General features: G+C 52.1%; 1 protein-coding gene across 8 annotated transcripts in view; it reads left to right on the plus strand.

Moving 5' to 3' along the window:
* Positions 1 to 8935, plus strand: part of PTPRE (protein tyrosine phosphatase receptor type E) — a 163946-nt gene extending 155011 nt beyond the window's left edge. For 6 of the 8 annotated variants that reach the window (XM_023241091.2, XM_023241090.2, XM_023241088.2 and 3 more), the window contains 4 exons: positions 396 to 521; positions 1254 to 1420; positions 3202 to 3337; positions 5985 to 8935. In XM_023241091.2, coding sequence (XP_023096859.1) covers positions 396 to 521; positions 1254 to 1420; positions 3202 to 3337; positions 5985 to 6059 — 504 coding nt within the window. In that variant the 3' untranslated portion in view covers positions 6060 to 8935. The other 2 variants (XM_045040834.1, XM_045040833.1) reach the window with 2 other exon arrangements.
* The last annotated feature ends 3462 nt before the right edge of the window (positions 8936 to 12397 follow it).

A 12397-nucleotide genomic window follows, 5' to 3' on the forward strand; every position in this document is an offset into this window, starting at 1 on the left:
ATTTTTATGAAGACTCAAACCTAGTGCATATGGTAGTGTAGGTTGTGCACTGCCCAACTCCAGGAGGGCTGGACCGTTCATATCAAGCTTGGTAGGTTGTGAGTCAGGGACCTAGTGCTTTTCCTGCATGGAAAACCAATTTTTCCAACTCCATTTGTAGAATAATCTTTTCTTTCCATCATATCCTGTATCCGAGTTGCAACTATATGCATGTCTGTTTCTGGATTCCCTTGGTCAACGGGTATTAACGGGCATTCGTATTCGTATTCATATGTGACTTACTTGGTCAGATGAAGTACGTTAAATGGTTTGAGAGTGGTTCTGCCTCATATCCTCAAACTGCTAACAGCAAGTTATTTGCTATGAGACTTAACATGGTTATTTTTTACCCCAAGGATAAATGCTACCAGTATTGGCCAACAGAGGGCTCAGTGACTCACGGCGAAATAACGATCGAAATAAAAAGCGACACGCTTTCCGAAGCCATCAGCATACGGGACTTCCTGGTCACTTTCAATCAGGTACTGTTGCCCGAGTGCGCCCGACCCCTGTAGACAGAATGCACCGCAGCATCCCTCAGGGTCTGCTGGTGATGGTACCAGAATGTTCTGCTCCTTCCACCTCCTCTAACTGGTACCTTAGGATCCACGTTCAGTGCGGTGAATAGGGAGCCATGTTACAAAGGGGCAGGTCTCCTACAACGCTCGCACCCTCGGGGTCACCTGCCTCCTTGCCGCACGAGATGGTGGAGCAGGGTGGCCGACTCCTAGAGGCGTCGCACGGCCACCACCTCCGCCTTCGGGAGAAATGGCAGTGGTGGGGGCGCAGGAGGAGGAAAGGCCGTGGATGAAGCCACAGAGGCCTGTCCAGGCTTGTTCAGAGCCCCTGGGACAGGAGGGGTCCTGGCTTCTTAAGAAAGAGATGATCGTGTTATCTCCCGCAAAGTTGCCAGGGATCCCATAAAGGTATCTGGCGGGCCCTGGCGAGGGGCTCCAGGGAACATCCTCTGGATGTCTCGCCCCCACTCGGAAGGAAATACTGGCATCCCTGCCCTTTAGGGTGCACACAGCCCACAGACCGCCTGGTCAGGCCCCTCAGGCCCGCCAGGTGGGGACCGTGCTGGCCTTTGGAGGCCCCAGGAGGGGCCCAAGCCTTGGCGCAGGTCCCCGGGAGGACGGGTGGGCCCGGGTCCCGCTCCTCGGTGGTCAGGGTCCTGTGGCCAGGCGGCACTGAACGCCCTTCCCCGCCCGCAGCCCCTGGCCCGCCAGGAGGAGCAGACCCGACTGGTGCGCCAGTTCCACTTCCACGGTTGGCCCGAGATCGGGATCCCGGCAGAGGGCAAAGGCATGCTCGACCTCATCGCGGCCGTGCAGAAGCAGCAGCAACAGACTGGCAACCACCCCATCACTGTGCACTGCAGGTGGGCGCCCCCTGCAGGTGGGGCCGAGCCAGACCCTATCCCCGGTTAACTGCTCCCAACGGCGTCATTGCCCTGGACTGTAGTTTTCACCTTCCCCGTACACAGAGAGCGTCGCAGGGATGCGGAAAGGTCATCTGCTGTACCCGCAGGATGCATTTGGGGGGAGGAGTCAGGGAACCCGCTCAAACACACGTTTCCGTATGCCTTTTAAGTCCTCAAAAACCCCTCCAGGCACAGCTCTGACAGACCCACTTCCTGAGCCTCGCCTGCCGGCCTTCCTTTTGAAAGATTGTTCTGGCTGATGTGCCCGCCCCTCCCTGTCCTCTCCTCTGGGCTTGGGGAACCAAGTCCGCACTGTAGCACACCCTCGAGGCAGGAAGGTTTCCTTGAGCCACTCGAGGATGTCCAGGCTGGGATCGCTGCCCAAGGCCTGCAGCCCCACCCCAGCCCTGCTCCCAAGGCAGGCACAAGGGAGGCCAAAGGAAACGTGGCTGGGGGTGCCCCTGGAGACAGCTGGGCGCCCCACCAAGGCCCTTGATTAGCAGCATCACAAGTGTGGAAGGGTGAATCTGGCCCAACCTAAAGACGTGCCGGCTCACCCTCCTTCTGTGCTGACCCACTTCTGGTTATGCCAGAGCCCCTCCCCGTGCCAGCAGCGGGGGCGGGGGGGGGGGGCGGGTTGGCCACCAAAGCAAATCTCTTCCTCGCAGGAGTTTGGGGTGCTTTCCTTGTCGGGGGTGCTAATTTGCTTCTGAAGCTGCCTTTCTATTTATTTTTCCACACGTGGCTTCCGTTTTGCGTGGCTGCCGCTTGCCCCATCCCACCCATCCCTTGTAGCCACCAGAGCCTGGGCCTCGCTTGGGGGGATTGGAACTCTCTGCCTGGGACAGGCCTGGGTGCGCTTCTGGCCTGGCCAGCAGGTGGAGCCCACGCCCCGGGTTTCAGTTCCTGTGGGCTTTGTAGAAGTCTTTTAGAATAAACTGGAAACGAGTGCCCGCCTCCCCAGACCCGGACTGAGTGTAGGGCACCAGGGATGCAAAGACGAACGAATCCCACAAGGGCAGATGTGGGGACAGGTCACTGAAATGGGACGGGAGCCTGAGAATCAGCCCACCCGGGGTGGGGCGGGGTGGGGGTGCCTCTGGGGCCTGGAGGGCTCTCTGGGGGGAGCCAGCTGAGCCCGCCCACTTTGGGCCTGGCCTCTTGTCTATCCTAAGGCTGCCTGGGCTCTGCTCTTGTGGGGTTTATCCAGTTTATCAAGAGAATGACCGTCTTAAGTGGAGTGGACCCAGATCTTCACCGCTGGGAAGTGTCCCTTATCTAACCGTCCCTGGCAGGAGACGCCCTCTGTCTTAACATCACACCTTGTGAGCCAGAAGGCGGGTCCCTCACACAGAAGGAGAATCCAGGCCGAGTTACCTCTCCCCAGACCTGAAGCAGGAGGGTTTGCATTTCTGACAAGTTCCCCGGCAGCGTTGATGTTGCTGGTCCCGGAGACCACACCCGGAGAACCCCCCGCCTACACGAGTTACAGCTTGAAAGCTTGTGCCGGGTCTTGATCCCACTCATGAGCTACCTGTCTGCTGTACCTGGGCCAGTGCTTTAGGAATGTCACGTTTGCGGACTCGCGCTCCACGCAGATGATCTTTGGAAATCCAAACCTGGCTCATTTTCGGGGGCGATTGCTTCTGTGCTGATGTGCGGGGATGGGCTGCAGGCTGTCCGCGTCTCGTCGCCACGGGCAAGCCCCGTCGTCTCCCTTAAGTACTTTTCCTCCGCAGTGCTGGAGCCGGGCGAACAGGTACATTCATTGCGCTCAGCAACATTCTGGAACGAGTGAAAGCCGAGGGCCTTTTAGACGTATTCCAAGCTGTGAAGAGTTTACGACTTCAGAGACCGCATATGGTGCAAACCCTGGTAAGAAACTGAGGGGCGAGGGTGTTTCCGGAAGGGCCGAGAATTGTCTGTGCTGAGCGTGGGGAGAGGGAGGAGAGTGAGCTTCTCGGGGGACGGAACTCAGGGCGCTCTCCCCGGTGAAGCTCCACGGACCCTCTCCTTCCGTTGAGTCTGGCTGGGGACGGTCCCCTGGGCAGGACGCTGGAGGAAGGGTGCAGCCATGACTTCAGACTGTAAGACCCCTTGGACAGAGGCACTGAATACACCAGCTTCCTGTGTCACGGTGACTATTCCGCCAGATTCTAGGGCCATCCTCTTTCATTCTGTGACAAAAACACACGCTTCCTGGTTTGCAGAAGACACGCTTCCTCGACAAGTAATCATTTGGCCCCAGTAAGTGCAATTTCAAGAAATGTTCTGACACATCCTTTTTCTCAAGTCTTCCTATTTGTAGATGTGCCCTCCTCGCCCGCTCCTTCTGTATACTCACAGGGTCCCCAGGCAAGCAGGCCGTCACACGGGCCCCTCCAGCACATTCCCGTCGCAGGGACAGCTCAGCCGCTAGGATCGCCTCAGCAGAACGGGGTTCGCCTCGCGCCCCCAGGCTGGGCGAGAGCGCGGGTCTCACCCTGAGGGCACACCAGCCTGGCCTGGAGGGTGTTCACAGTCCTGCTCCGTTGCCAGGCTGCCCTCACACTTGCTGGGGGTGGGCGCCAGGCTGGCATCGGCGTATCTCTGGCCCTCCCAGGTGGTCCCGAAGTGAATACAGGTTCGAGAGCCACTATCAGTAAAGGAAAACTGGTGTGCCTACCAGCCCCCCACCCTCCTCGCCCCCACGCCCCTCTTCGGGCCATGACTGGGGCAGAAACCTGAGGCTCCCCTGCTTTCCCTAGAGCCCTGGTCCCAGTGCGGACCGTCCTTGCTAGGGCTCTGGAAGATGCTAGAGGCATCTTCTAAAGGTTACGCCTGCCTACTGACAGCTGATACCTCCTACAGGCACCGTGAACTTGAATGACTTTGGGCATGGGAAAAACAGAAGCAGACCACTCCGCGGAAGATTTTCTAGATGAAAATAATAATGATAACAGGAGTACCTTCAAAAAGAAATTCAGAGGTTTTTTTTTAATTTTTAATGTTTATTTTTGAGAGAGAGACAGAATGTGGGTGGAGGAGGGGCAGAGAGGGAGGGAGACACAGAATCTGAAGCAGGCTCCAGTCTCTGAGCTGTCAGCACAGAGCCCAACGTGGGGCTCGAACTCACTGACTGCAAGATTATGACCTGAGCCGAAGTTGGGCGCTCAACCGACTGAGCCACCCAGGCGTCTCAAGAAATTCAGTTTTTAACTATGAGCCATGCTCTTTCAGTTTCTTTCCTGTTTTTTGAGTCCACTCCTGGCTTCCCCAGGCGGAGCGAATAGCTTTAGTCCTGTCTCGCCCTCAGTTTAGTATAAAAGCTAAGTCATGGCGTCCCTTTGTTGCTTGGGCTTTGGGCGGTCATCCCATCATCACGGCTGGACGTGCTTGGACAATCTCCTTCCACTTTCTGGACTTTAGTTCCCTATCTGTGGAAAATGGGGCGGCAGCACCTGCCTTCAGTCGGCGTGCAGATTTGTTTTATGTCTGTACCTCAGGGGCCCCGTGAGTGCCTGACCCAGGGAGGCTCCCAGCGATTGTAGCAAAGAACATTTCTTATCCGACTCAGCATGCAAACACCTCCTTGTTTCTTTTTAATGTTTACTGATTTTTGAGAGAAACAGAATGCAAGCGGGTTAGGGGCAGAGAGAGAGGGAAACACAGAATCCGAAGCAGGCTCCAGGCTCTGAGCTGTCAGCACAGAGCCTGACGCGGGGCTCGAACTCATCAACAGTTTGATGCGGGGCTCGAACTCATGAAACGTGAGATCATGACCTGAGCTGAAGTTGGATGCTCAACTAACTCACGATTTGTGAGGAGGGTGAGAGTCAAATGATGCACAGGAGTGTTTTAATAAGTCAGATGCCTTAGATAGAAGGCGATGTTTGTTGAATTCTAAAATTTATATAAAACAATGAATGTCCCTTTTTGGAGTAAATTGAGGCTTAAAAATACCCTAGATTTTCATCTTTTTTAACTTTCATAGGTTACTTCTTTGTTACATTATGTTTATTTGAAGTTAAATATTCTGTTGCTTTTTTAATTTTTATTTCAAAAATAGTTGTTTTCCAGTTTTTTAATGTTTATTTATTAGTTTTTGAGAGAGAGCGAGAAAGAGAGAGCACGAGCAGGGTAGGGGCAGAGAGAGAGGGAGACACAGAATCTGAAGCAGCTCCAGGCTCCGAGCTGTCAGCACAGAGCGTGACGTGGGGCTTGAACTCCTGAAATGTGAGATCATGACCTGAGCCGAAGTCAGACACTCAACCGAGCCTCCCAGGCGCCCCTGTTTTCCACTTTAAGTATGAAAACTGAAGACCTTTTTACTCAGACTCTCCTCAAATACGCTAAGTTGAAACTAATCGTTGGCATTTTTTTATGTTACAAAAACAGTTTTACCTGGAAACGTCTCTGTGTAACCAGTATGAGACTAGTCAGACATTTTTTTTTTTTTTTGGCTTCTTTTTATGAGTTTCTCCTAACTGAATTAATGGAATTTAAAAAATCATTTTAATATTTTCTTGTTTTTTTTTTTCAGGAACAGTATGAATTCTGCTACAAAGTGGTACAAGATTTTATTGATATATTTTCTGATTATGCTAATTTCAAATGAAACTCCTGCCTTAAAATATTTTTTAATTTAATGGTCAGTATATTTTATAAAGATCATGTTAATTTATTTCATAGTTGACATTAATACCCGTCCTAATTTCTTTGTATATATTTTGTTACGCTTTAAAGGCCACTGCTATAAAGTTATTAAATCTTAAATACCCCTTTTAAGAACGGGAATAATGTATGAAGGTCAAGTAATATCCCGTAAAACGCATTTCTGCTAATATCGGTAAATACTCTAATTTTGCGTTAGATTCATCATATCCTATAATTTCACACGTTCAGCACGTCTAAATGTTAAAAATCTTAATATGCAACGTGTGCTTGACGCAGGAGAGTAAACACAGAGCCCGCTGTTAAGAAAGCGGTCGAGGACTCAAAATTCAGTTGAAAATTCCCTGTCCAGACACTGATTTTTACAGGCCCGCGCAGTGGCATTTTGCGGGAGGTAAAATGTTCGTGGAGATACACTGTAAGTAGGGGATCCTGTGAAGTCCTCAGTCTCAACTCATGTGGTTTACCTTTACATTTTAAAGATCAAGGGCGTCACAGCCCGCGTGCAGGTATAAAATGCATGAGCACAGTTGGTGACCATATAGTGATACACGTGCGTTTACTCAAGGCTGGGTCCGTGCTGTCTGGGCCGGAAGTGGGGAGATGTCAGTGCCGGTGGCATGGTCACCCGTGGCCTTGGGTACGGCAAAATCAGCTATCAGGCTGCGTTCCCACGTGGCCACTTGTCCGTCTGTCTGAGTGTTTGGCTCAGAGGAGTCTCTGAGAATCAAACCAACTGCATTTCTCACTCTTGCCTCTGGTCTCGAGCTACCTAGAGGTTCAACACAAACCACTTCCTAATCCTAACGTGCGGATAGAGCCAAACGTCTGACTCACGCAGATGCCAAGAGCACACGCTTGGGGAGACCACCACAAGCACTGATGCTTTCAACTTTCTGAGAAGCATTTTGGGTTGTTTTTTTTTTTTTTTTTTAAATTCTTGTACACGCTAAGATTGTTTGTAAGAAAAGAAATCTTAAAATCTAGATTTATACAGTTTTTTTTAAAGTCCCCCTCCTCAATATTTAAATAAAAGACACAGAGAGAGAAATCCTTAATCTAAAGGCTAACTTATTTTTGAATGGAAATACTACTGAGACCTTTGACACTGGATAATAATAATCTCACTGCCAGACTGGATTGGCTTATGGGGCGACAAAAGGGAGAAGGTTGAATGTAGAAAAGTTTAATTTAATGACAGTGATCTTTCTGTGGCCATTAGGTAGCAGATGAGCATATGAGCACAATATATATATATATAAAAATATAAAAAAATAAAGACACCTGCTCTAACATACTAAAGCACTTAAGATGTGCATTTGGGGTACAGTGTGGTTTTTTTTTTGCTTTTAAAAAGAAATATAAAGGCCTTATTTGACATTTCCACTGAGAAGTGACTGCACCTTCCTATTGCACTGTTCATCCCGTGTCCGTTTCCGGTGTGCACAACGTGATCCCGGGGTTTCTTGCATACTAACGATAGCCTCACGGTGATCAAGTCTCCGTGGCTCCTCTGAGCTCCACTCCATGGCAGAAGGGGCGCCAGCCGGAAGGGCGAGAGCACAACTTTGTGACCGATGCCGCCGCCGCCAGCTGCATCCCTGGGCACACACAGTGCTGAATACATCCCTCCGTCCTTCCCGGGACCGTGAGGATACGTTTGGGTCGAGGAGGAAAATGGAGGCAGCTCTGCAAGATGCACCAGCTGGTCCCACATGTTTTCCTTGTCAGAATCCCCGCCCCCCAAAGCCTTTCTGTGACTGAAGGAGAAGAGAGAGACCCAAGCTTTTCATTTGGCACCAAACCCTAGAAACCGAGCTGCCTACGTCGTGATGAAAGTGATTTGTAATGTACCCGAGGGTTCAGGGTCAAAGTCAAGGGAACGGACTCGGGTCCAATTTAGGAGCCCTCATGAGAAGCTGCCGGGCCCTTCAGTGGTCTACCTGGCATCTCTTGTGTGGCGATTCAGGTCGAACTTACCAGGGGTGCCCTCGGGAAAGTGCCCCGTTTGTGCGTTGTTCTGTCTCCCTGTGCCCGCTGCAGGCATCCTAGCACCCGCTTTGGTCCTTCCGCCTCTGGAAACAAGGCAGAAGCCGCGACCCCTTGGGCACAGGACCCCTGTCCCCAGTCGAGGGCAGTGCTTGCCTTTCTAGGGGCCTGGGAATTGCAGCCTCCTGGCCTCTGCCCAGGCCCCCCCGACCCACCCAGTCCAAACAGTCCCTTTGGGGACGCGCTACCCTCTCTGTGCAACCGGGAAAGCTGACCTCTCCTTCCCCCTCTGTCAAAGAAGGTCCGTGGACATGACAGCGCCCCGCCGACGGGGCTGACGAGGCCATTCTTACCTTCACGTTTTTGTGTGTCGCATGAGGCTGCATCCAAATGCCAAATAGCGATTAGGAGCCTACCGTTCTGATCGACAAGCTGTACGGTCACTGTGTGACTCACTCTACTGTTTCTCTCCATGTGCTAGACGAATGAAGAATGCATACCAGTGTTTTGAAAGGTATTTTTATGTGTTTTTAAAAACTTTTTTAAATGAGCCTGACACGTCTGTTTCAGCATTCGAAGACATGCCCATGTGATTTTTAAGATGTGTGGTTCCTGATACTTTTGTTTAACTAAATCGTGTTTAATTTATGTGCAATCTTTATAACATACATCTGTAGTCCCCGTTTCAACTATCATAGTTTCTTTTATTACATCTGTAATTTGATCTTGCTCTGATTATCATGCCGGTGAATGTTGCCGAATTCTTTGTATATGCAAATTGCAAGATCTAAAACAGTCTGATGCAAGGATAAATCTTTACTTTGACTTCCAGCCTGCGCCTCGTTCTTCCATGAAATCTCTTCGCTGTATTCCTGTGCCTTACGTCCTTTTAGACAAGACGTTATTAGGAGGTAGACATTGATTCATGTAGACCATTAATTGAGGACTTCTAAAATGTAGCTCCGCCCTGGCTTGGAAACAGCCCCGACCGTGGGCACAGTGGCCGGCCGGGGGGTGGCCCCAGCTCCCCGCTGCTCCTCAGTAGGCGTGAGCTGTGCGTGCAGCACTAGCAACTCGCCCTTCTGGGAGCCCGTGCTCCTCCTGGAGTCCAGACAGGGATCTGAGCTCTGAGCGGTGGCTTCTTGGAGTCCCCAAGGAAGATGACAGACCGCGTCAAGTCTGCGGCCTGGCGGAGTCACAAAGTCCTTCCGACACTGATTTCCCTCCTAAAATCGGAAACCCCGTCAGGCCTCCCTTTCACACATCTGCGTGTCTCTGCTCACCCCCCCCCCCAACTCTGCCTCTGCCCCTTCCACCTCCACCCCCTTTCCGGACCCACCCGCCAGATATTTCAGGCCTCACGTGGAGTGTAAACACATGCTTGTTATTAGTGGTTGTATTTATTTAATACATTTTATGAGGCTTGTATTTGTTAAAATGGATGATTTCGTAACCTTTTATTCTCCTCTCCCCTCCTCCCTCTGAAAAATGTCACCTGCTGTGAAATGCCACATGCTCCTACGGGCTGTTCAATTACTGGCAGTTCCTTATGGGTCTGTCTGTCTGTCTGCATGCCCCTTAGCAGTGCTAGGTACAGCAGGACCCTTCCACTGGGGAGAGGGGAACCACAGAAGGGAGAGAGCAGACGGGAGGAGGGATGGAAGAAAGGAGGTTTGGGGGAGGGTGGGGGGTTCAAAGATGGGCATCAACCAGCCAACCAGGGACCAGGTGGCTCAGCCAACCTGCCGGAGCCCACAGCCTCAGGAAGGGAAGACGCGCCAGGCCTGCTGTAGAGGAACTCCCCCCCCCCCCCCGCCCCAGTCAAATGGAAACATTTCCAACAAGACACCAGGTGCGAGTGACCTCGGACAGACAGGCGGGTTGAACGACGACCACCAAGGCAGGTTAGCACCTCCCTGGGACTGAATGGTGTGGGTCAGGGATGCACCTGTTAGCAGCGGAGGGCTCAGCGGTGAGCTACATCTGAATGTTAGAGACATTAATACATGGAAACTTGGCGTCTTTGCCGTGACGACATATATGCCACCAGCGTGCCGTTGTGTGAATTGCCTGTTTGCCCGAAGGTCTGTCTCAGCATCCGGGCGAGTCGGCACTTGGACTCCTTCCTCATCCGGTCTCCGAGGGCTGCTTGGCCCTCTCCAAACCTAACGAGCTCTGGTGGCCGTTCCTCCACGGTGGGCATCGGCTCACGGCGTCCCCGCGTCATTTTCCGAGGAAAACGCTTGCACACGTGTGCGTTTCAGCTGCAAAGCGCTTCTCCGGGAGAACTTCCTGGAAGTGGAGCTTCTGGGGCGAAGGGCAAATGCATGTGCAATAGAAATAGGAAATGCCAATTCGCCACCGCCGAGAAGTGCCCCAGCGCCTCACTGCCCACGGTGCGGGGGGTGCCCGTTTCCCGACACGCCACTAACCCTGGGTGTTAGCAGATCCCGCTCATTTGCGCAAAACTGAGAAGCCAAAAAAAAAAAAAAAAACATCTCAATTTGCATCTCCCTAACTTCTAGTGGGTTGAGCATCTCTTCACGCTTTTAGTATTTGTATTTCATCTGCGAATCACCAATTCATATTTTTTATCCATTTTCCGAGTTGTGTCATTTGGCTTTTCCTCATTGGTTTATTTCCTCAATCTATTGTTGATTCCTCGGTGATTCTTTTTATAGCACGGACACTAACCCTTTGTTATTCTTACTACGAATATTTCCCTTCCATGCTTGATAAAAAATGGTCAGTGCTGGCTGTTAAAGCCCCTTGTCCAGGAAGCTTTGGGGCTTACCAGCTTCTAGATTGGGTTGATGAGCACAAGGCGGGGCGGCCCACAGCAGGGCCCTCTGTGGCTCTTGCATGGCGATACCCAACAAACGGATCAAATCGAGCCTTCATTCCTGGGACCCAGGAATGTAGACACAAGGAGGGGCTTCATGGGAACAAGTCATGGGCATCTTGTTCCTTTGTAAACAGCAACATTCATGCAATCCCAATTTACAGATTGTTGAATGCTCTGTGCCAGCATGGCCCTCCGTGCTGGTGGCACCAAGAGGGGGAAGGCTGGGACCATGTCCTGGAGGCACATCAGGGGCCTGGGCCATCTGCATAGCACTGGAATCGGGGTCCCGGGAACTGCGGCTGGAATACCAGATCTGTTTCCTAGAAGATGACTTCAGCAGCTCATCTAGAGGAAGCTTCTAGAAAGCCCAGCAAAACCTGGGATCCCAGCCACATATCTTAAATCATTTTTAGTGAAGAGGTAGAATTTATGGAGTTGACATTTGCGAAGGAGTCTTTCCACGACAACCCCGGATGCCTGGGCCAGGTGAGGGGCCAGGCAGTGACGGCCTAGATTCGGTCCTGATCTGTGTGTAGGATTGAGGGAGGCCTTCCCTGCCTTCCTTCCTCAGCCCCTCCACGTGGTGATAGATTCCAGACACACCCAGACACCTGACTTTACCTCCCGACAGAAAACCTCCTCCCGGGGACAATCCCACTCACCCCTGGCCCCTATCTCCAAGACCTGCCCACACATTCTCTCCCAGGATCCAGGACCTATTTGGGCAGCCAGATAAGAGACTGAGCAACCTCAGCCTTCCTGGCCATCTCTGGTGGCCCTGGGTCAAGTCCTTGTCCCCGGACACAACTCGTGCCCAGACTGAGCAGATATATGACTAGGGTTTCCAGGAGTCCCCTCCCCCTACACGTGAGGGCCGCTCCCAGAGTTAACGTGATGGCTCACGGGCCAGGAGGAAAACCATCCCTTCACATCAGACCTGTAGAGATGAAGACAGTGTGGAAGAGCAGGCCTTCTGACTCAGCCCGGTCTGCTGCTCCCCCCTCTTGACTCCTGAGTTTGCTTGTTTTTTTTCCCCCCCCTTTTTCCTTTCCTCCCTTTAATAAAAATCCCCTGGGTCTTAAAATTTCATTTCAAGGACACCCGGCTGGGTACCTCCTCTGCCTGGGGTCACTACTGACACGCAGCGATGGTAAATACCCGGGCTGCCCTTCACGGAAGGCCACAGCTTAGTCCTGGGGCAGGAGACCCGCTCTCAGTCAATGTTCCAGTTTCCACAGAACGGCGTGCCACAAGTTAGCACAGGATGACTCCAGAGCAAGAAACGGGGACCCAACCCGGCCTGGGAAAGGGGGTGACCCAGGCTTCTTTGAGGGAGCCTCACCACAGCTGAGCTCAGGACTGGAGGAAATCGTTTGTGAGGCAGGAAGGAGGTGGGGACAGGTGGTGTGTGTGTGTGTGTGTGTGTGTGCACATGCACGTGGTTGTGG

The sequence above is a fragment of the Felis catus genome, chromosome D2 (assembly GCF_018350175.1).
Source record: "Felis catus isolate Fca126 chromosome D2, F.catus_Fca126_mat1.0, whole genome shotgun sequence".
Lineage (NCBI taxonomy): Eukaryota > Metazoa > Chordata > Mammalia > Carnivora > Felidae > Felis > Felis catus.